Source organism: Oryx dammah, unplaced genomic scaffold (assembly GCF_014754425.2).
Source record: "Oryx dammah isolate SB20612 unplaced genomic scaffold, SCBI_Odam_1.1 HiC_scaffold_27, whole genome shotgun sequence".
Lineage (NCBI taxonomy): Eukaryota > Metazoa > Chordata > Mammalia > Artiodactyla > Bovidae > Oryx > Oryx dammah.
In genome coordinates, this window is record NW_024070211.1 from 39,506,269 (window position 1) to 39,530,570 (window position 24,302).

Below are 24,302 nucleotides of genomic sequence, written 5' to 3' on the forward strand. Positions count from 1 at the left end.
TTGTGGGAGGAACAGTGTGAAAAGGTTGCTTAGGACCTCATGGTTTAGGCCCCAAGCTTCTTTTTCTCTTGTTTTATATGCATACACACGTGCACATGGATATGTACTCATGTACGTATGAACATGTGAACTTCCTCTTCTGCGAGACACAACAAACCATCTGTTTCTCTCAGCATTTTTCCTGATGATAACCTCATTTATACAGGCTTTATATATGTATACAGTAATCATTTATTACTAATGATTCTTCAACTACCTTGCATAACCTCTTAATTTGGATGCATGAGTGCATGCTAAGTTGCTTCAGTCGTGTCCTACTCTTTGTGACCCCATGGGCTGTAGCCCTCCAGACTCCCCTGTCCATGGGATTCTCCAGGCAAGAATATTGGAGCAAGTTGCCCTGCCCTCCTCCAGGGGATCTTCCTGACCCAGGGATGAAACCCACATCTCTTATGTCTCCTGCGTTGGCTATGGGTTCTTTACCACTAGCACCACCTTGGCAGCCCTAGTTTAGATGGCTTCTGCTCAATTAACTGGGGAGACTTTTTTTTGTTCTTTGTTTCTGTTTTAGCATTACATGTATTTATTTATTTAAGAATGAGAGTTTTGCCTTAGGCTCATGTACAAGTGGCTTCCCAGGTGGCTCAGTGGTAAAGAATCCCTCTTCCAATGCAGAAGATGTGGGTTCTATCCCTGGGTCAGGAAGATCCCCTGGAGGAGAAATGGCAACCCACGTCAGCATTCTTGCCTGGAAAATTCCATGGATGGAAGAGCCTCAAGAGCTGTAGTCTATGGGGTCACAAAAGAGTTGGACATGACTGAATACACACCCATGCTGTGTAAACAATTGTACTCATTGACTAGTAAGTAAGCTCAGTTCTTGTTTAGTTTCTTGGAGTGCACGTAGATTTTTTAAAAAATCACTGAACCCCTGTAACCATTCTAAATCCCTGGCATAACCCAAGTTAGGACGTCGTATCTACAGTTTTATTTTTCCTATCATGTCTATATTGTAAATGAAAAACTGGCCTTCCTCAAGTTCTCTAAAAGAACCTAAAGAGAGAACCTTCCTTAGCCACTCCCTTGAGGATATGATGGACCATGATCTTTACTTTTTAATTCTCAGTTTTAAAAAATTTGGGTATTATGTTGAAATATAAGAACTGAATTACCATTCAGTTTGAAAAGCAAACTGTAACAAATGGCCTTTGCAGGTATTGATGTTATATCACATGGCCAGCTTTCGGGTATCCATGGAATACACATTCTATCAGGAATTAATAAAGTTGGGAAATGACCTGCCAGGTTTCTGACATCTTTTCTGTCTGGCACGCTGTGGAGAACAGGAGATATAAATCTTGTTTGTGTTGCTCATTCGGTTGAGGGCAGGGGTAAGCAGGGCCCACTGGCCGCCCATTTTTGGCCTGGTGGGCAGGGTGTGTGGAGAAGAGTTAGATTGGTGACTGGTCACCCACTCTGTCAGCTGTAATTCTCACTGTATTTGGGAGTGGGTGGTGGGAGGGGTGTCAGCACCCAGGTACATCCTTGTTAAAATCAGCCAAGATCTTTGAGTGAACTTCGCTTTAAAATCTTTGAAAGCAGGCATCCAAACTGCAGCAGTTGTTCCTCCTGAAGGAGTATGGCCAAAGCCAAGGAAGGTACTGTGGTGTCTTGGCCAGAGCTGGAGCTGAGGACCCAGCAGGTTTGGGATGAGGCCAGGCCTCATTCTTGAGTCTCAGATTTACACATCCCACTGCCTGGGGCATCTCTGCTGGAGTGTCCCACAGGCACTTGGAAGTTCAGGGTCCAGAAAAGAGCCCATCATCCTCACATCCTCCAGTTCAGCTGTAAAAACTAACAGGGTAATGAGAGGTTGCGGGCTCCTCAGAAGAAATAAACTTTAGTGAGTGGGGTTTCCATTGATGAGGGCAGCCTGGTTTTGTGTCCAGCCCTTATCTCTGTGTCTCTCCCTTACTTATGGGGCTGTATTACTTTGTAGTCTTCTCCAGTTGATTTTTTTACTCTTTTCTGGATCCTCCTCTGAGTTCATCTGAGTAGCTTAGAGACTCTCCAATAGTGGGTTTCTCCTCAGCTGCCCCTTCCTTCTTTTTTTGCCCACCCCCATCCCTTCTCTTTCCTTCCTAACAATACACCTGAGGGTCTTCTTTATTAAGTAGGGCCTCTGTGTCTTCCACCTCATTTGGCAGTGACTGACTGGGCTTTTGAGCCTTACCGAGGATAAACATTGCTCTGGGTATAAAACAACTCAGATTTTGGCATATTGAGGGCAGTGGGTAGCTGAGGTATAGTAAGAGCTATTTGGCTAATGGGCAAGCCTGTCTGAAGAAGGCCTTCTGGTCTGACAAGGTAGCAAGCATATTAAAAAAAATGACTCCAGGTCCAGACTGTTAAGAGTTCCCTTCCTTGTTTCAGTATTTACTTGATATGTAACATAGGGCAAGTTTCTTAACCTCTCTGAGCCTTTATTTTTTTTGGCCATAAAGCATGGGATAATAGTAGTATTTACCTCAGTATCTTGTGAGCATTAAAGGGGTTAAAAGATCTAAAGTGCTTCTCATAACCATGTTTGGCACATAGTAAACACTTAAGTCTTTCCTAGTGGCTCAGACAGTAAAGAATCTGCCTCCAATGCAGGAGACCTGAGCTTAATCCCTGGGTCTGAAAGATCCCCTGGAGAAGGTAACGGTAACCCACTACAGTATTCTTGCCTGGGAAATCCCATGGACAGAGGAGCCTGGTGGGCTACAGTCCGTGGGGTCACAAAGAGTCGGACACGAGAGAGCAACTAACACTTTCACTTTCAAACACTTAATAAATGTCTTGAACATTTAGTAATAGTATTACTATTATCATTGAATTTGAAACTCATCCATGAGAATGAAAGTGATCCTGCCAGTCACTTCTGGTTTCTCCTGGCATAGTCAGTTTCATAAAATGACCTCACAGTAAGTATTTCTTCAGTTGGCCTTCCTGCACTGTACTTTCTCACAGCGAGTCACTGGTTCGTTAATGAGAAATAGACCATCCCTTGTCTCACACTGACTTGTCATCAACAGTTTACTGTCATCCACACCAGAGTTTATGTCCACTGAGGAAGGGATTGTTTCTTGTGCATTGTTTTATCCTCAGTACCTAATATAGGGCTCTGAACATAATAACGTGTTCAGAACAAATATTTGCATGTGAGATTAACATAATTCTGATAGAAATAAAGCTGATAAATTAAGAACATCAACTTCTTTAGCGGGTTTATGCCTTTCTAGAAAAAGGACCGCTCCACCCTCTTTTCCGAGAGCCTCGCCTGGTCATCTCATAGCATCTCATACCTTGCATGTCTTTTCTGTGAAGTTCTTTAGCAGCAGTCAAAAATGAAGATTTGCTTTCATCTCAAAGGCTGCCGTGTAGTCTCCTTGTGATAAGAGAGAATCAAACAGATATGGCTTATAAAATAGCCCCTCGTGTTGGAAGAATGGTGTCCTGGCCGTGGAGGAGTCTCTGGATACCATCTCAGACTCCAGGGTCACACAGTCGTGGCTACGATTGACCTTTGTAGAGGGATCTTCTGACTGCTGTTTGGGGAGCACAGAGCCTGGGGAGATAACTGTGGTTTGCCCTTTGCTCTTCCTGTAGTTGGCAGTCCTGCGAGGTAATTTTTTGCATCGCTTTTGCCTGTTCCCTCATAATGTTTCCTTATAGAAGATTATTGCTTTGGGTTTGAAGACCACTTCTTTACTAGGTTTTTGGTACATGCTGCTAAGTCGCTTCAGTCGTGTCCGACTCTGTGTGACCCCATAGACAGCAGCCCATCAGGCTCCCCCGTCCCTGGGATTTTCCAGGCAAGAACACTGGAGTGGGTTTCCTTCTCCAATGCATGAAAAGTGAAAAGTGAAAGTGAAGTCGCTCAGTCGTGTCCGACTCTTAGCGACCCCATGGACTGCAGCCCACCAGGCTCCTCCGTCCATGGGATCCTCCAGGCAAGAGTACTGGAGTGGGGTGCCATTGCCTTTGGTATATATGAGAGCAATATACACCAAACAAATCAATAGCCTCCTTGTTACCGTCAAAGCCAACATTTAAGCACCTGGTGTGTTATCCTCAGGGTAAGTGAGAGAGCCCGGGTGGAGAGAGAAGGGAAAAAATAATAATGATACTTTGTTCACTGACTATTTTAAGTGCTTTGCAGATAGTCACTTATTTAATTCATTTTTATTGACTCCATTTTAAGGATGAGGAAACTAAGGCACAGAGAGCTTTAGTAATATGCTTACAGTCCACCTACTAGTAACAAGTGGATCCTCAATTTGAACCTGGCACTCAGAGTCCATGCTCTAAACCATGAAGCTAGACCTGAACCCCTACTTTGGAAGCTAGTAGGTCTGTCTCCAGAACCTTCCACTCTGGAAGCTGTGTTGGCAATCAGTCCCTGTTGGGGTCAAGGGTAGGAAGTGGTATGGAAGAAACTGACCTGGATAATGTTCATCAACTAAAATTAATCCCTTGGGGAATCACTGGTTAGGAAAAACTGAGACGCACCAAAGCAGTCTAGCTAAGCAAGGTTTGTTTCCTGCTTTAAGACATTTACTACATGGACAGTTGTAGAGCTGGTCACAGCCCTGTAGGGGACCAGCGGGTCTGCAGAAGGAAGACTGCAGCTTTGCTCTTCACAACCTTGAATGTTAGCCATGCAGAAAAGCATAAGGGAACCGAACCCCTGGTTTGTGACCATGGAAAGAGAGCTTCAGAGTTCTGCCCCATCTCCGCTGCCTTTCTCAGTCTTACTCAGTTCAGTTCAGTTCAGTCACTCAGTCGTGACTCTGCGCTCAGAAGCCTGTAAATGCATTCTCGAGATTCCATTGCCTCAGGCAGAGGCAAACCTGAGATAGACTGTGCTAAGTGCTGAGTGAACAAAGGGTCCTACCAGTGGGTCCTACAAGGTGGGTGGAGTATAGCTTGAATCCAACCTAGTTAAGACTGTCTGTATTATCTGAGGTTGGAATTATCATGTCCAAAGGGTGAGGTCATAAACTGATGGGAAGGAATAGATCTAGGGAGACAGCAGCAGTTCTTTTTTATCCCCCAGCTTTATCGAAGTATAATTGACAAAATTGTAAGATATTTTAGGTGTCCGTCATGATCTGATACACATATACACTACAGAAGCATGACCCATCCGTTTGACACATCCATCACCTTACAACACAGGCAGTTACTCCTAAAGAACCTCAGGGTCGGTGAAAGTGAAAGTGCTAGTTGTTCAGTGGAGTCCAACTCTTTGGGACCCCATGGACTGTACCTGCCAAGCCCCTCTGTCCATGGGATTTCCCAGGCAAGAATACTGGAGTGGGTAGCCATTCCCTTCTCCAGGGGATCTTCCCAACCCAGGGATTGAACCCAGGTCTTCTGCACTGCAGGTGCATTCTTTACTGCTGAGCTACCTCAGAGTAGGTGGTGGAGACCAAAGCTTCCCCAGGGCCAGCTCCTTTCCTCCTGCCATCCCAGGGTTTGCGTTGCCCCGGGGCAGCTGTAGCAAGGTGAGACTGGGAGCCAGTCCTGAGTAGAGGCCCTGCCTCCACCACCAGAATGGCTCCTGTTTAGTCCTAGCACTGTAGTAATCTTCATTCTATACAGACATGCTCCCAACTAGTGTCTGCTTCAACCTGTTATCCCTTTGCACCACTATCATCCTATTTTGTTTACTGAGTAAACAGTACAGCTATAGGCAGCAGGGAATTTTCCATGGGATAGAGAAGATGAGGATGTAATACTGTAGGATTACAATCCAAATATAAAAATATATTAAGGTAAGAACATGAAAAGTCCCTATAGGAACATGTGGACACTAGAATGTTATCAATATGAAAATTAGGTGTACACACACACACACACTTATTGCTCTAAATATATACACGTAGTAGAAGAAGGGGAGGCTTTATGGAAAGAACACTCACCTAGGGCCTGCAAGCATTTTATCCCACCTCTGTTCCTAACTTGCCACGTAAGTTTGGAAAAATCACTTGTCTGTTGCCTTTAGTTTATAAACCTAGTAAAGCAGGTTAAATTGTCTTTATAATCTTTTCCAACTCTAAAATGATTCTAAGATGTAGTTGAACTGATCTCGACTCATGGTTGTGTGGGGGCTAATTACTGTAGTCAGATCAGTGATGGAAAGTCATGGTGGAAATATAGGCATGGTTGTAATTATTTTACACAGAAGGATTTCTGTGTGCCTTGTAACTCTACTTCTGGACGAACTGCTGTTGCAGTTTTTAAAATAAAAAGGTTTAAAAGAAATCCTTGGCCTTAGCAGTGGAACTCTGAAACCCGAATCTGATTGGGCTTCCCTCCTAGCTGTGTTCACGTTTTCATCTGCTTGGCAAGCGTAGTGGTCAGCTGGGCTTTTGTTTCCTTCAGTCTCACTCTCTGGTGACCTAGTACCATTCCTCTGCCTGTGTTTCTTGTGCTGAGATCTTCAGGAAAAGATCTCAACAGAGATTTTCTGTAGGGCTGGAAAAACCATGGCAGCATGGTTTCTTTATTCCGAGTTCTGTGTTGCTCCATTTCAATTCCCTTTTCTCCCATCTTTCACTTGAGAAAAAAGAAAGGCCAGTTTTGGGACTTACACTAAATTGACTGCTTTTTCAGTTGTGATATTTCTCAAAAACCTTGGAGCCAGTAGAAGTGGGAATATTCCTGTGGGCTTAGAACAAGTGAAGTCACCAGGACATGGGCTCTTGCTGACTCTATGATTCACCCTTCAGCACCATTAGTCAGTGCAAAGAAGTTGCTAAAATAGGTCACAGAAAGTTGATTTTATATGGTTGTACAGTTTCCATTGGTTATGTTTTTCGGAAACCTAACATGCCTCATCGCCAACTGGCATCCTAATTCCTAATGAATCTATATGGGAATTCTGAAAATGAAGTGTCTTTGACTTTTTTGCGGCTGTTCTGTTAATGCATTTTATCTTTCTTGGCTAAGGAGGACTATAGTTACTAATTTTACAAATGTCTAGAGTTACCTTCTTAAAACACAGACCTTTTCATGTTACTCTGTTCTTAAAAATGAATCTGGGTTCCCCATTCTTTACAAAAATCAAGTGTAAATTTTCTGAAGCATCCAGATAATCTTTCTAAGTTTATCACCTGCACCTTTCTTCCCCACCTACTGATAAAGATCCCTGGTGTTATTTGCTCAGTCTTGTCTGACTCCTTGCGACCCCATAGACTATAGCCTGCCAGGCTCCTCTGTCCATGGGATTCTCCAGGCAAGAATACTGGGGTGGGTTGCCATTTCCTTCTCCAGGGGATCTTCCCAACCCAGAGATCGAACCTGGGTCTCCCGCATTGCAGGCGGATTCTTTACCATCTGAGCCACCAGGGAAGCCCCTTCTTCCCCCATCTCGGTGCTGATTTTGAATCTGTCATGTGTGTTCAACCAACTTAGCCTTTGCTCATGATGTCTTTTCACCCAGAAGACCTTCTCAGCCTTCTTCACGTTTCACAATCCTCCATTATCTTCCAAGGATCAGTTCAAATGCCACATCCTCTCTGAGACCTTTCCATCTTTTTCTATTTTTTTAAATTAAAGTATAGATGACTTACAATATTGCATTAATTTCTGGTATACAATGTAGTGATACACTGTTTTATACACTGTACTCTATGTAAAGTTATTATAAACTATTGCCATATTTCCTGTACTGTGCATTATATTGTTTGGAACTTATTTATTTTATATCTGCTAGTTCATACCTCTCTTCATCTATCTTTCTCCTTTCCTGACCTCTTTCCCCTCTAATAACAACTAGTTTGTTCTCTGTGTATTTTTAATTACAATTATGTTTTTTCTTTTATTTCATGTTTCCACAGCACATTTTATTCTGCCATGCATTATAGGTAATTGCTTGACCATTCACCTTTCACACTAGGTTGGCAGTTCTTTGACACAGTGAATTGTAGACAACTTTCTATTACATCAGGTATGAGCCTATGAGGCTGTTTGGCTGAATTCTGTGTGTTGGTACTTGGAAAATCAGGATACACAGTTTTTTTGTTTGTTTCCAGAATGAAAATGACCTGCCTTCACAGTTTTCCTTACCTAAAGCTTGAGTCAAGTTGAATAAAGTTTGTTATTATTAATACTGTCAGTAAGAGCTATCATTTAGTGAGTTAACTTTATGCCCAGACCTGTGCTAAGAAGTATTCATCTGTTATTTTATTTAATATTAATAATAATTTAATATGTTAGATAATATTGTCCTGATTTTACAAAGGAGAATGTGGAGGCTTAGGAAAGGCAATCTCACTAGGCCATCAGACTATAAGTGGAGAAGCTTCAGGCCCACTCTGGAGGCTACACGTAACCATGCCATAAAACTGCCTCTCAAGTCTGAGGAAGCGTAGGACTCATTCCCTCCACCACAAATAAAACACAGTGTGATCTAGATTGAAAATCTGGAGGTTGGCATTCCATCCTCATTTGCACACTTTGTGGTGTACCCTTGGCCAAGTCATTTTGTTTCCTGGAACCTCATTCCAAATCTGTTAAATCAGTTAAAATGTTTTTAGAAGCAAGTAATAGAATACTCAACTCAGTAGAAGTGGCATAAATAGTGAGGCCATTTACCATTTTATTTTTTCATCTAACAGATAGCGATTGGACATAGTGCATATCAAACACTGTAGGCAGTAAATACTTAAGGACACCTACCTCTGGTGGCCCCAGAGTCATCAGAGATCCAGGTACTTTTCATCTTTTTTCTTTGCTGTCCTCAGTATAGGTGGTGGTGTCTCTTCTTTCTCTCATTGATGCAAGATGGCTGCATTAGCCTCAAAGATATGTATCAGCAGCCAAAGTCAGGAAGGGAAAAAGCAGGGCACCTTGTCTGGGTCTTTTCTCAGAGGTCCCCAAGAGCACCCCATCAGCAGTCAGAACTGGTTCCATACTGGTCCCTAAAGCAACCTCTGGCAAAGGAAAATGGGGTTACCAATTGTTTTAAACAAACCATGGCACTTTCTGTGGGGGCGGGGAGAAGCTGTCTCCACACCTAAACACAATTAGGGTTCTCTTGATAAAGAAGGGGGAGACACTCGACAGAGTAGCCGGACGCCTGACAGGTTCTGCCTCCGGTAGGGCTGGGCTGAAGAGATTTCTAGTCCCTTCTGCCTCTGGGTTTCTGTGATTCAGTGTTACCCAAAGCTAGAGCACTTATCTTAAAATCTGGTGGCCTAAGTATGGGAGATTCTTTTATACTTAATTTCTATAGATTAATGAAACAAGAATGAAAAGCTCACCGTGGCAGACAGTGAGCATCATTTGAAAGCTGATGTTTGGAAATGTTTTCTGGTTTAAAAAAAAAGTTCATAAACACTAGAGATTATCCTTATTAGAGAAGACAGAAAACCTTTGAATTTAAGAGGTTGAGTCTGTGATCTTCTGGTCAGGTTCACATCCAAAGAGTAAAACTGACCAGGGCTGTGTTGACTTGTACGCTATCACTGTTGCTCACAGCACAGAGAACTTAGATGGAGAAGATCCCTAGCTGGGTATCTAACGCCTACATAGCCACATAGGTTACAGGTCTGTTTCTTCTAGAGCCTACACAGACAGTATGTCCTTTCCCCTAAGTTTATGAAGGGAAGGCAAATGGGATGTTCTCTTTCACCAACAAAGAAGGATCTCTGAAGTAGCTCATCACTTGAGCTTAGTTCATTTCTCCCAGAATGAGTTTGTTAATGACCATTGTGAGCACTGCAGTGGCCAGCACTATGTGCCGTATATAAAATGCCCAGGACCCAGCCCCTCTTTGAGTCCTGTAGACCATTCTCTTCCTGGTCTTCGCTGTGGGCATTTGTGGCAGTGTCATAGTTGACGTGCATCCAGTTAAATTCACTTCCCTCATGTGACTCTAATGAGAACAAAGACCCCGAACTAGTTAACTTCTTCCTGGTTTCTGGCTTAAACACGGTCAGATGCTAGAATATGAAACAAATAGACTTGGAAAGCAAAGAGACTTGATTGATCTAGAATGTCAGAGAAGTCTTCATTGAGGAAAGAATGTTCCAGCTGAGCATTGAGGGTTGAGTATGTAGAGGAGGTGGAGATGGAACACAGCCTACGTGGGGGGTGGTCAGAGGCTAAGCCAGAACAGGACTCATAATGGACCACAAGATTGTGGAGGACCTTCAAAGCCAGACCGAGAGAATTAGCATGGTATGTTGGGCAAGAAGCACTTGAAAATTTCTTGAGAGTCAAGATTGAAAGGATATGGACTTCCTGGTGATCCAGTGGTTGAGACTCTGAGCTTCTACTGCAGGGGACATGGGTTTGATCCTTGGTGGGGGAATTAAGATCCTGTATGGCACTCTTGTCCTCTCTCCCTCCCTTTGCACACTTCACTCTCAGGGAGAAATAACTTTCAGGCAGCTTTAGGAGAGGAAGCAGGTGTGTATTACTCAGCCTCTGCAGGAAACACTGATTCTGGCCTGCTCCTCTCGATGTGCTTTGCCACCCATCAACTCTGTGTGAGCAGCGCCCTGGGAGGGAAAGTCTATGTTGAGTGATCTAGTGATCCACTGGATCCAAGGATCCATTGTTGCTGGTGAGTTACAGGTAAGTCTGTGTAATTCTGGGGTTCTGTTCATGGCTACACCCCTAACCTGTAACCCCTAACCTCCAGCTGGCTCATGTTCGGATTGCTATGAGTCTGACTACCCTCTATCAATCTCAGGTGGTTTGCAACTTGGGTGAAGAAGAGAGATGCTATTTACTGGGTCCGCTCAGGCTCTAAGAGTATGGAAGGATTGGTAGATGGGGTGGAAATGAGAAAACTCTGCCAGTCATCATGATGTGAAGTGATGGGACTCAAATTAGGATGACTGTGGCAAAAGAGAAAGTGGGACTTTTCTCTTTGGTGAAAAGTGAAAGTGAAAGAGAAAGTGACTTTTCCCAGCACTGGCTCCGTAAAAGAAAGTGACTTTTCTCTTTTGTGAAAGAGAAGGAACGGCTGTCCTTGGGCTGTGAACTCTTGATAGGATCTGTCTGACTCATTTGGCATTCCCACAGATCCCAGCAGAGTCCTTTGTGCTTGCATCCAACAAGTGCTTATGGAGCCAGTGCGGCTAGTATGGGGATGAGAGGGACATCCAGGTCCTTGTCTTCAAGGAGCAGCGGTTCTTTGAAAGAAATAAAAGAGGGTCGTAAGATAAGAGACTGAGAGGGGCCCTTTAGCTGAGGTGCTGAGAGGCAGTGGCCTCACTGAGGATGGCACCTTTGAGGTGAAAAGCTGAGGAGATGAAGATGTCAGTGGAGCTGGGGGGAGGTGTTCCAGAGAGAGGACACAGCAGCTCCAGAGTCCTCGAGGCCAGAAAGCACTCAGCTCGTTCAAAAAACACAGGAGGCTTTTGGCTGGAGTTAGAGAAGAAATGTGAGATGGTGCGAGGTGAGGTCAGAGCAGTAGTCAGAGGCCAGACTGTGCAGGACAGAAAGCAGAGACATTGGAAGCATCTAGAATCTGGAGGAAGGAGACAGATTGAGGTGTAGGAGATGCAGGTGCAAGTGAGTACTTTGGAATAGAATAGACACAATACACTTTGGGATATTAGAAGACAAGAGGAGAAGAGATCCGTAGAGGGGTAATTTTCAGATGTAATAGAGGAAGAGATTCTGAAGAAAAGGGAGATTTCCACCTTCAGAGTGGAGGTGGAAGGGCTAGCTTTTCCTGGTCTTCTTTTGGAACCAGAAGCTGAAGTAGGAAACAGATCGATTGAATTCTTAAGATGTGTCAGGCATCATTCTGAGAGTTACTGATCTCTTCTTCATAATAATGTAATGAGGTAGGTACTATTATGCATGCATGCTAAGTTGCTTCAAGTCATGTCTGACTCTTTGCAACCCTATGGATTGTAGCCCACCAGGCATTATAGCCCATCCCAGCCCACCATGGGATTCTCCAGGCAAGGGTATTGGGAGTGGGTTGCCATGCCCTGTTCCAGGGGATGTTCCTGACCCAGGGATCGCACCCACATCTCTTATGTCTCCTGCAGGAGAATTCTTTAGCAGGCAGATTCTTTACCACTAGCACCACCTGGGAAGTCCAGGTGCTATTATAGACCCATTTTAAAGATGGTAAAACTGAGACTTGGGTTAAGTCATTTGTCCAGGGTTACCCAGACATTTAGGACAGAATTATGATATAAACTTAGGCCAGTTGGCTTAAGCACCTGTGGTCTTACACTTGTATAGTACATTGGTTAGTGTAATGTTGAAGTGAAGCCAAGTAAAATATATATAAAGGCCCTCCCTCTGGTGCACATAGAAAGAGATGGTAGAATTTGGAGTTTGAAAGACTAAAGAAGGTGTGGAAAAATTGTTCTGGGATTGTGTTTGAGATCCATGAAATGAATAAAAGAGTGACTTGTCAGGATTAAAGCAATAAAAGAAGTTGAACATGAATTTATGTTTGACCAGCGCTCTGGTCTGAATATTTGCATCCCCCAAAATTCATATGTTAAACTTCTGGCCCCAGAAGTGATGGAATTAGGAGAGGGCTTTGCGGGGTGTTTATTAGGATGTGAGGGTGGAGCCCTCTTTTCACATTTATTCGTCTTGTTATACGAACTTAAATGTTTCCTTTAAATTTGCCTAGGTAATTTTGGTTTGGAATATTGTCAGCACATAGGCTTTTGAGTTCTTTGAAAACATTAAAACATTGCTCTTTGTCTTTCATTCTGAACTATTGCCTGATCTTTGGGAGTCCTATTCTTAGGACTTCATTCCTTGTCTTGACTCAGGCCATTCAGACTTTCTTGGTAAACTAAATGTTTACCTAAATGTTTCATTAACTGTGATCTGAGACATGCATTAAAAAACAACATGGTTTTTTAAAAAAAAATTGCATAAAGTGACCAAAATGGAAGCACATTTTGTTTAATTGCATATGGTAATATATGTGAATAAGTCTCACTATTATTTATATTATTATTACATATATATATAATGTCTAAAAGCTTAATATCAGATACTCTACAGTCTGGGCAGAAGGATTGTGAGTGCTGGGATGTGGAGGCAGAAACTTTTTTTTACCTTTCTTATTGGTTTTCTTGGAATATTTTATTATATAATTTAATACATATTTGATGAGTGTGAAATAGTATCTGAAATATGAGTCACCAAGGTGGTATAGCCATAGAGCCTTGTGGCTTCAGGGGAGGACAGCTGTGTTCAACTAGAGGGGACAAGGAAAGGCCTCGGGAAGAAGTGAGATTTTATACTAGCCCTTACACATGAGGAAAACTTGGACAAGAAGAGATTCAAGGAAATCTAGGCTGGGGTGTACAGTGAGAGAGAATCCATGGTTGGGAGGGGCCAGTAGTAAAAGTCACAGCAAGTCCCCTGGCTGGAGTGTGGGTAGTGGAGGAGAGTGGCTATAGCGTGTGGAAGGCCCCTGGAGAAATTCATAACAGAGGGATCAGGCTAACATCCTCTGACCCTCCTAATCCATCTCCACATCCCTACAAGCAGGACAACCACCTGTAGCATATCCTCACAAAAAAAGAAGAGCATCTACCTGGGCCTTGAGATCTATATAGCAGTTGACAGTAAACCTAGGAAACAGGAGCATTTGAACAATACCCTGAGGATACATTCTGCCAAATCCAGGCTGTGCGAAATTCTACAGGACAAAGGAACTAATTTCTTCAATAAATTGTTGCTGTTCACTTGCTAAGTTGTGTCCGACTCTTGTGACCCCACGGACTGTAGCCTGCTAGGCTCCTCTGTCCGTGGGATTTCCCAGGCAAGAGTACTGGAGTGGGCTGCCATTTCCTCCTCCAGGGATCTTCCCCACCCAGGGATTGAAGCTGCATCTCCTGCATTGGCAGGAAGATTCTTTACTCCTGAGCCACTAGAGAAGCCCAAAATATATGCCATGACAAAGAGGGAGAAAGAGGGAATTGTTACAGATTTAAATAGACTTAAAAGACCTATCACAAATGTATGGATCACAAACAAGCTGTGGAAAATTCTTAAAGAGATGAGCATACCATACTACCTTACCTGCCTCCTGAGAAACCTGTATGCAGGTCAAGAAGCAAGAGTTAGAACCAGACATGGAACAATGAACTGGTTCAAAACTAGAAAGGAGTATGTCAAGGCTGTATATTGTCACCATACTTATTTAACTTCTATACAGAGTACATCATGCAAAATGCCAGCCTGGATGAAGCACAAGCTAGATTCAAGATTGCTGGGAGAAATATCAATAACCTCAGATATGCAGATAACACTACCCTAATGGCAGAAAGCAAAGAGAAGCTAAAGAGCCTCTTGATGAAGGTGAAAGAGGAGAATGAAAAAGCTGACTTAAAACTCAGCATTCAAAAAACGAAGATCGTGGCATCTGGTCCCATCACTTCATGGCAAATAGATGGGGAAACAATGGAAACAGTGATAGACTTTATTTTCTTGGTCTCCAAAATCACTGCAGATGGCACCTGCAGCCATGAAATTAAAAGACGCTTGCTCCTTGAAAGAAAACCTATGACAAACTTAGACAACATATTAAAAAGCAGAGACATTACTTTGCTACAAAGTTACATATAGTCAGAGCTATGGTTTTTCCAGTAGTCATGTATGGATATGAGAGTTGGACCATAAAGAAAGCTTTGCTCCAAAGAATTGATGCTTTTAAACTATGGTGTTGGAGAAGACTCTTGAGAGTCTCTTGGACAGCAAGGAGATCATACCAGTCAATCTTAAAGGAAATAAACCCTGAATATTCATTGGAGGGACTGATCCTGAGGCTGAAGCTCCCATACCTCGGCCACCTGAAACAAAGAATCGACTTACTGGAAAAGACCCTGATGTTGGGAGGGGCTTCCCTGATAGCTCAGTTGGTAAAGAATCTGCCTGCAATGCAGGAGATCACGGTTTGATTCCTGGGTCGGAAAGATCCGCTGAAAAAGGGATAGGCTACCCACTCCAGTATTCTTGGGCTTCCCTTGTGGCTCAGCTGGTAAAGAATCTGCCTGCAGTGGAGGAGACCTGGGTTCAGTCCCTGGGTTGGGAAGATCCTGTGGAGAAGGGAAAGGCTACCCACGCCAGTATTCTGGCCTGGAGAATTCCATGGACTATACAGTCCATGGAGTCGCAAGTAGTTGGACACAACTGAGTGACTTTCAGTTTCACTTTCACTGATGCTGGGAAAGAATGAAGGCAAGAAGAGAAGGCGACAACAGAGGATGAGACGGTTGGATGGGCATGAGTTTGAACAAGCTCTGGGAGATGGTGAAGGACAGGGAAGCCTGGTGTGCTGCAGTCTATGTGGGCAAAAAGAATCAAGACACGACTGAGCAACTGAACAACATAAAGACCTGTCAACCAAATTAATGTGTAAACCTAAATTGAACAAATCATCTATATGAAGAAATTTTTTTGAGATAATCTGGGAAAATGAGATACAGACTGGGTATTAGGTAAGGAATTATTAATGTTTGGGGTGTGAAAATGGTATGATATATGTTGTAAGTTCTTATCTGTTAGATTGGAGGTATAACCTGAAGTATTGACATTAGTAATGATGAAATGTCTGCAATTTGCTTTCAAAAATATTCCAGCAAACACACACACACAAAGCATGAGTTGGAGAGGAGACAGTAGCAGAAACTTGGTGATTTTTAAAAATTAATTAATTAATTTTAATTGGAAGCTAATTACTTTATAGTGTTGTGGTGGTTTTTGCTATACATCGAAATGAGTCAGGCACGGGTGTACACGTGTCCCCATCCAGAACCCTCCTCTCACCTCCTTCCCCATCCCACCCCTCTAGGTTGTCCCAGTGCACCAGCTTTGAGTGCCCTGTTTCATGCATTGAACTTGGACTCTATTTCACATATGGTAATATACATATTTCAATGCTAATCTCTCAAATCATCCCACCCTCACCTTCTCCCACAGAGTCCAAAAGTCTGTTCTTCATATCTGTGTCTCTTTTGCTGTCTTGCATATGGGGTAGTCATTACCATTGTTCTAAATTCCATATATATGCATTGATATACTGTATTGGTGTTTTTCTTTCTGACTTACTTCACTCTGTGTAATAGGCTCCAGTTTCATCTACCTCATTAAAACTGATTCAAATGCATTCTTTTTAATAGCTGAGTAATATTCCATTTTGTATATGTACCACAACTTTATTATTCATTTGTCTGCTGATGGACACATAGGTTGCTTCCATGTCCTAGTTATTGTGAACAGCGCTGTAATGAACATTGGGGTACACGTGTTTCTTTCAATTCTGGTGTGCTCGGTGTGTATGCCCAGCAGTGGGATTGCTGTGTCGTTTGACAGTTCTATTTCCAGTTTTTTAAGGAATCTCCACACTGTTCTCAATAGTGGCTGTACTAGTTTGCATTCCCACCAATAGTGTGGAAGCTTGGTGATTTTTTTAGACTGAGGGTTGGGTCCATAGGAAAATGTGTTACGGTCAACCTAAGGAGTTTGAACTTTATCATGTAGGACTAGGAAACTTGTGCAGGGTTTTGGGCTGATGAGGAGGCATGAGAAAGGTTAAAAGCTGCCCGGAAAGGTTACCCTGGTAACTGAGTGGGACATGGCGGGTGGGGAGGAGGACTCACAATGGGAGCCCATTTAAAATCTTGATTAAGATGGTGGCTATGAGAATGGAAACTTTTTTTTTTTTTTTTTTTTTTAGAACAGAGAGAGGAAACAATGGCAAAAGAGGAACTCTTTGGTGGGTTGGCAGTACAGAAGTGAATCAGGTGCATAAGGAAATCCCCTTTTCCTCTTTAGTCAGTGGCAATTTTTATCCTTAAGCTACTGCTCTGAGTCGTATGGGACAAGGGGAGTGAAAAGGGATCTTTGTTGAGGAGGAACTGAGCCACGTCTTCATAACTGGCCACAGTGGAAAGCAGTGGGGAAACAGAATTCTCAGGTTCTTTTTGTTTATGTTTTTATCTTGTTTCTTGCTCTTTTTCACGAGAGAATTAGTCTCTTGTAGTTTCAGTATGAAATTTATAGATACAGTGATTCATTTTGATCGCCTTTCTGTTTTCATTGGGGAAATGGTGATAATCTTTGTCAGAGGTTCTACCTGAATCATTTATGATATTAGTTAGGACAGAGATAATAGTGTTCATTTGTGAAATGGAACACTTTAGAAAAATGTAGGTGATGAAATGATATGGTCTGGGGAAATAAAAATTGACCTATGGTAAATTAATGGAAGCTTAGATTCAAGTGTATAACTTATGATTTGTCAATAGCAAAAATATTCAAGATAAACTTTAGATTCAGCAGAAAGTAACAGCAAGGGATTAAAGAGAAATGGTAGTTCTCCAGCCCTCTACAGTCAACGATAATTCATACTTTGCATACAACATACCGATAAGGTTTGATATAAACAGGCCCTCCAGAAAGGAATACACTCTGAGAATAGTTTTTTGATCACATCTGTTCTCTTCTTTTTCAAGAAATTACACTACAAACTGCAGTCTATAAGGATGGGTCATATGATTAACCCCCCTCTTCTCTTTCTCAGTTAAGCATACCTATTTAGAGAGGGCTGAGCTGAGGTAGGAAGAAAATATTGAAACACTATGCATTCTTTACCTTATTCTGCAGCAAGAAGGTAGGGGAACTTTTGAGACTTCCTACTAGACTTCCATTCAGTCCACCCAAGCTGGCATCTGTTCTCCTAGCTTATAAAGGCTTCCTAGGTGGCTCAGTGGTAAAGAACCCGCCTGCCAGTGCAAGAGACGTGGGTTCAATCCCTGGGTCAGGAAAATCCCCTGGAGGAGAAAATGGCAACCCGCTCCAGTATTCTTGCCTAGAGAATCCCATGGACAGAGGAGCCTGGAGGGGTACAGTCCATGAGGTCGCAAAGAGCCAGACACGACTGAGTGACTGAGCACGTTTATACGATCAGAAAGGAGCGAGGTGTGCTTCTGGTTTAGGTCCAGTTAAAGTTAGAATTTCAAATTTGTGGTCGCTGTTGTAAAAAGCTCTTGGGAGAAGAGAAAAGGAGAGGAAATTTCCTAGCTAAAAGCAAGAGAGATGGCTTTTCTTTTGCTGAGGAATGCGTAGCTGAGCTGTTGGGCCTCAGAAGGGATGGGGATGGAAACTGGTTATGGGTCTTGTTATGGAAAAGGTTGACCTGTCATCGGCGCCTGATGGAAATGAGAGGGAGGAGGCCACAGCAGTGTGTCTAACAGCACTGCCTCTCTTATTGCATTATCGGAAAAGAAAGATAACCTGAGAATAGTCTTCCATTATCTCTCTCTACAAAGGGATTAGTGCGGGTTGCAAGAAATTAATGGCTTTTGAATTAGCACAGAAATACTAATGAATGTCAGGACCGGAGGTGTAAAGTAGGTGAAATTAGCTTTTCTCTGCTGCATTTCTCTCCTTTTCTCTTTTGGTTTGCTATTTTAAGATCTAGATCTGTGTTACTCTTTTTTTTCCCTCCATCCAAGATCAGAAATCCTACCCCTTTGGGAATGTGATTTGTCTTCTTTAGGGAGTGACTCAGTTTATGACTGTCTCCGATGTGTCAGCAAAAAGGTTGAGAAACATCTCAGAAATGAAAAACTTTGCTAGGGAGGAGAGCTACCTCATTTTCACGCCCGATGAAAGTATCAGGACACCTCCCAAGTGACAGTCCCCTTTTATTAAAGTATGACCTCTGTATCTGTGGCAGCTAATCATTAATTAAAGATGGCATGACCAGATGAACTTGTGGGGAAAAGGGGAAGAGAAGGGAAGGGAGTTAGACCTACTATATGCTGGGCATTATGCTAGAAGCTTTATGTTCTAGGAGCTTTATTTCTATTCTGATTTTCACTAAGTACCCACTATGTACTAGACATTGCACTATGCACCACGACATAAGGATGACGGGACAGACCCCGCCCCTGTCCTCTGGGGAGGGATAGTCCAGTAGGGAAGACACACTTCTTTAAAAACGTCAACATTTATTTTGTTTGTTCAGATATTTAAATAAATTATTATAATACAGCCTGAGAAGAGCCCATTAGAAGAGAATAACATAGTAAGGATCCCTGATTCTGACCCAGGGGTGTGTGTAGGCAGACTAGGGGGTGGGGTTGGGGGAGTCAGGGCAGACTCCTTCTAGAAGAGAGGATCCTTGAGTGACGGATAAGTGTATGGTAGCTGGTGGAAGTGGCGGAAGGGGCATTGCAAGCGAAGCGAATAGCGTAAGCAGGTTCAGAGAGGGGAGAGAAGGGCTATCCAAGCAGACACCTAAGAAGTTAGCTAGTTGAGTCATGTCTGGAGAACTGGTTATGAGCCAGAAGGCCCCTGGCCTGGCCTTGAAGACTGATGGGAGTGTCTGAGAATCAGGAGTTTGTGGGCAGCATGCATCATTCTCTGTTCTTTGCACTGGCCTTTCCTGTCTCTACCAACCTAAAGAAAGATGAGTATTGTCAGGGAATTTGGTCAAGTGGCAGGAGGAGCATTCTTTCTCATATTTGGTGCTTTGTAGAACACTGGGCTTCCCTGGTGGCACAGTGGTAAAGTATCTGCCTGCCAATGCAGGAGACCCGGGTTCGATCCCTGGGTTGGGAAGATCCCATGGAGAAGGAAATGGCAACCCACTCCAGTATTCTTGCCATAGAGATCCCGTGGACAGAGGAGAGAGCCTGGGGGGCTGTAGTCCATAGAGGTCGAAAAGAGTCAGACATGACTGAGTGACTAACCAACAACAAAAGAATGTTAGCCTAGAAAACAAGAAATTCTGGCAAAAAGCGGTTGTTTCATGGGCCCGCAGAGCATAACCCCAGTCATTCCAGTGTTTCTGTTTTCTGAACAGGCTTCTGCCTGTCTCATTGACAGTGGACCCCCAGCCGCCTAGTACTTAACTTTTGCAGTCAGAATTCGACCCTAGGTAAGTTCTTCAGATGTGAGGGTTTCCCTCAATTACATCTTGTTGATTAGACACTCTCTTGGAATTTTTACTACGTCTGTTTAATATTGTGTTTGGTTTGAGCCAGCAGGTTAGGCTGATCTGTTTGTTTTCTGGCACCCGCCTTGTCATCTCATTCAGTTCATTCATGTTCATGGATTAATATGTTACTTCTTTTTTTTTCTTTCCTTGCTTTCTAGAACACAAGCCAGCATTCCCGAACATCCTGAAGAAGGGTTACCTGGAGATTCGGAAGGACCATGACAGTTACTGGCAAAGCTGTTATGCTGAGCTCTCCCCCTACAGCTTATACTTCTACAGCCTCGACAGCAGTGGGAATCAGAACCTCTACGCCACATACCAGCTGTCCCACTTCCAGAGCATATCCGTTCTGGGAAACCTTGAGGCCAGGCTGGTGGACACTGTCCTGTATGACAACACTCAACTGCAGCTAAAGGCAGAGTCGCCATGGGAGGCTTTGGACTGGGGGCAGAAGCTCTGGGAAGGCGTGCATGCTGCCGCACCAGCCTACATGGGCCGGCCGGGAGAGCTGGCCGATTCCCCTGGGGTTGGCCATCACATTGACTGTCCACAGAACCATTGTTTACAGAAGAAATCTCGTGAGCTGCTCATGCCATCCCCTGTGCTGGATAGCCCCAAACAGTATCAAAACATCCTCAAATCCGGGACGCTGTACAGGCTGACCATGCAGAACAACTGGAAGGCATTTACGTTTGTGCTGAGCAGGACCTGCCTGATGGCCTTTCCGCCGGGCAAGCTGGACGAGGACCCCCTGCTGAGCTACAACGTGGATGTGTGTCTGGCCGTCCAACTGGACCACCTGGACGACTGTGATTCTTGCTTTCAAGTCATTTTCCCCCAAGACGTCCTCCGCCTCCGTGCTGAGACGCGGCAGAGGGCTCAGGAGTGGATGGAGGCCCTGAAAACAGCTGCCAACGCGGCAAGGAGTTCAGAACAGAACCTGCAGGTCACGCTCAGGACCAAACCCAGGGATCAGATGGGTGGGCATGAACTCAGGAAGAACAAACGCCAGTCGGTGACCACTAGCTTCCTTAGCATCCTGACGACTTTGTCTCTGGAACGAGGGCTCACTGCTCAGAGTTTCAAATGTGCAGGTATGAAACAACATTTCAGCCTAAAACTCGTTAAAGAACAAAATCCTGAATCCCGCAAATGGAATTCACTTAAAAAATCCCTTTGAGAAGCCAGTCCCCGATACCTCTTGAATCTCACTTAGCTGTGTCCAACTCTTTGTGAGCCCATGGACTGTAGCCCGCCAGGCTCCTCTGTCCATGGGATTTCTCAGGCTAGAATACTGGAATGGGTAGCCATTCTGTTCTCCAAGGAATCTTCCCAACCAGGGATTGAACCAGGCTCTCCCATGTTGCAGGCAGATTCTTTACCATCTGAGCCACCAGGGAAGCCCCTCCTTTAAGGAGTTTGCTATATTAAACCATCTATCCATCTTCATGCCATGCTGATGAAGTAAGTAGAAGCAACTGTGATCTACCCACTGAATCAAAATGACTCGGCTGCAGCATAAGCAGACTAGAATGTAGACTTCCTGAGTCTGCTGTGATTCCATTTCCTCTGCCTTCTTAAATCAAGGGCACTGGGAATGTAGATGTAACAGACTGTCTCCTAAGAGACATCCATGCCCAAAGCTGATGGTTGGCATTCCTTAGGTAAGGAAAGCATCCATAGTCAGTAACTGTCATTGATCATGACCTTGTCAGATTCTGTTAAGGAAGACTCCAGAAAGTCAGCTTTGATAGAGAACCTGGAGGTGGCCACGTGCAGGGCAATGATGAACCAGCAGGTGACCTCTGAGTCACGATGGGCTGGGCCCTCATCCTCGGGACTCCTGGGGCTGCCAGAACTGCTGTGGAGGGTGAGACCCAAGGTGGAGGCCAAGGCCCAGTCATCTGGTAGTCCTTAAAACCCTATTATTGTTTCTCTCCCCTACTCACTATTCCTCTCGCCTTCCCGCAAACAGTAAACCAGAAAGCACACATCCCTCACTAAACCAAGTCTGTGTATCTCCTATGAGCAAAATCAAAATATTTCGCTTTCACTGTACATGCTTGTGTGCTCAAACATGTCCAACTCTTTGTGACCCCGTGGACCGTAGCCTGCCAGGCTCCTCTGTCCATGGGATTTTCTAAGCAAGAATACTGGAGTGGGTTGCCGTTTCCTACTCCAGGGGATCTTACCAACCCAGGGATCAAACCCATATCTCTCGTGTTTCCTGCATTGGCAGACGGGTTCTTTACCAGCTGTGCCACCTGGCAAGCCTTTCCCTTTGACTAAACCCCATGCAATTTGTCAAAGAAATTTACCATGGAGGTAGCTTTAACTGGAAGCCTGATTTGGAAAATTTCGATTCAGGTGTATCAGATTTAAGTACGTTGTTTAAAAATGAACAAGAAACCTACCACCAGTCAAGAACAGATTTTCAATTTCATGCCCCTTCCTACATTCAGAAAAGCCAAATAGTGGTGCATAGTGAACCTTTGAACTTAGCTTAGTTATGATGGTTGCCCCTTCTATTGAAAAGTAATTTACTCAAAGCGGGGATTAAGTGAATCATCTGTGCTTTGTCTGGAGGGCCTCCGGAGCTTGGGAGCAGACACTTGCAGGGTGAGCTGGGAGAGACCCGCAACTCCGAGCCAGTAAAGAAGCCGCACCAGGCGAGGTGCACACGTCTGCAAGCTTGTGTGACCTTGTATTAAGTCAGCCAGCTACTTTCGGAAAAGGTTTTTGAAATAAGGAGATGCTGGTTTTAGCACGGTTTTTAGAAATTATTGACATTGCAGTGTCTTCATATACTAGTGCACATATTATATTTCAGAGTTCAGCCAGCCAATAATAATTTATGAGTGCTTGCTCTATGGATGCGCTGGAATTGTGGCACACTCCTGTGGCTTTAGACTGCTGAGGAGGGCAACAGGTCTGCTGTGTTACTGGAATCGGGGAGAACAGCTCAGCTTCATTTTCAAGGCGGAGACCAGAGTATGGATCGGGAACTTCCTAGTAAAAGAGGGAAGAAAAGCCTCAGGTGTTGCACAAAATGATCCCTGGGTGGCCTTCTACTTCACCTTCCTGTCCGAAGTTTGCTTCCTGATGGAGTGTGCCCTGCATACACCTTGTGCTACCTGAACAGCATCTCTAATACCCAGAGGAAGGAGAAATAAGGCAGAGGGTACCGTTCGGCAGGTATACCACATCTGGCAGTTGGAGAAAGGAGAACAGGAAAAAGGCACAGAAAGGTGAGTGGAAGAGACAGGGAGAAGGAAGCTAAGTGGAAAAGAGTACGGAAAGGATCACGTAATGGGCTGGGATAGGACCTGGAGCAGCTTCTTTGTGTGTGCCCGCTAGGTTGCTTTAGTCATGTCTGATTCTTTGCGACCATATGGATTGTAGCCCACCAGGCTTCTCTGTCCATGGGATTCTCCAGGCAAGAATACTGGGGTGGGTTGCTGTGCCCTCCTCCAGGGGATCTTCCCAACTCAGGGATCAAGCCCGAGTCTCTTATGTGTCCTGCATTGGCAGGCGGGTTCTTTACCACTAGCGCCACCTGGAAAGCCCCAGAGCACCTGCTTTAGGGTCCGTGTTTTAGGATGCCACCCTTTGCTGTGTGAATCGGGTGCCCACTTATTGGCCGTCTAGAGAATAGGCTGTGGATGGTGGTAATCGGTACCCCGGAGACAGGGTAAGGTAGTCTAAGAGTCCTTTGCTCTGCTCAACTTTTACCTTCTTTCTTTTGGTTTGGTGTACTAATGGGGCACAAGTAGCTTTCTCATTTGGTGTGGGGAGAAGTCAGTCCTAATTTGTACAGTGTGGCTGATTCTCAAGTAAAATGTTTAATTTCATGTCACGTCCCCTCTTCCATCAGAAACAGCTATGCTCAGTTGCTCTGTGGTACACGTGGGTTATGCGTGGCTTTCCATTTTCCTAAATACCTGTGCCCAGAATACTGGTTTCCTATCTCAGATAGGCATACTCCATCTCCTGTAGAGGGCAGAGTCTCAAAAGAAAAAGGCCCAAACTTAGTAAGCAAACCTCTGAATGTTGTTTTAAGTTACTTAGGAGGCTGTTCCTTATATCAAAGATTATTATAGCAGATGGAACTTGAAAAATTGATCTATGTTTCTCACAAACACAGTTAATCTAAACCAGCTGTTTGTGCGTTTAGTCCTTGTGTCCCCTAGCTTTTCATCTTCATAAAAACATGCATTCAGTGAAAGAGCTGGTTGCATAGCATGTTTACCTTCCAAGTTGTCAAAAAGTCCAATAAACTGTTTTTAGTTGAATCTTGGCT

At 44.0% G+C, this 24,302-nt stretch overlaps 1 protein-coding gene across 1 annotated transcript in view; it reads left to right on the forward strand.

The window, feature by feature from the left end:
* PLEKHM3 (pleckstrin homology domain containing M3) overlaps positions 1-24,302 on the forward strand; it is a 208,861-nt gene that overhangs the window by 28,794 nt on the left and 155,765 nt on the right. The window contains exon 3 of the mRNA XM_040228670.1: positions 20,161-21,096. Within this exon, the coding sequence (XP_040084604.1) occupies positions 20,161-21,096 (936 nt within the window). The remainder of the gene's footprint in view (positions 1-20,160; positions 21,097-24,302) is intronic.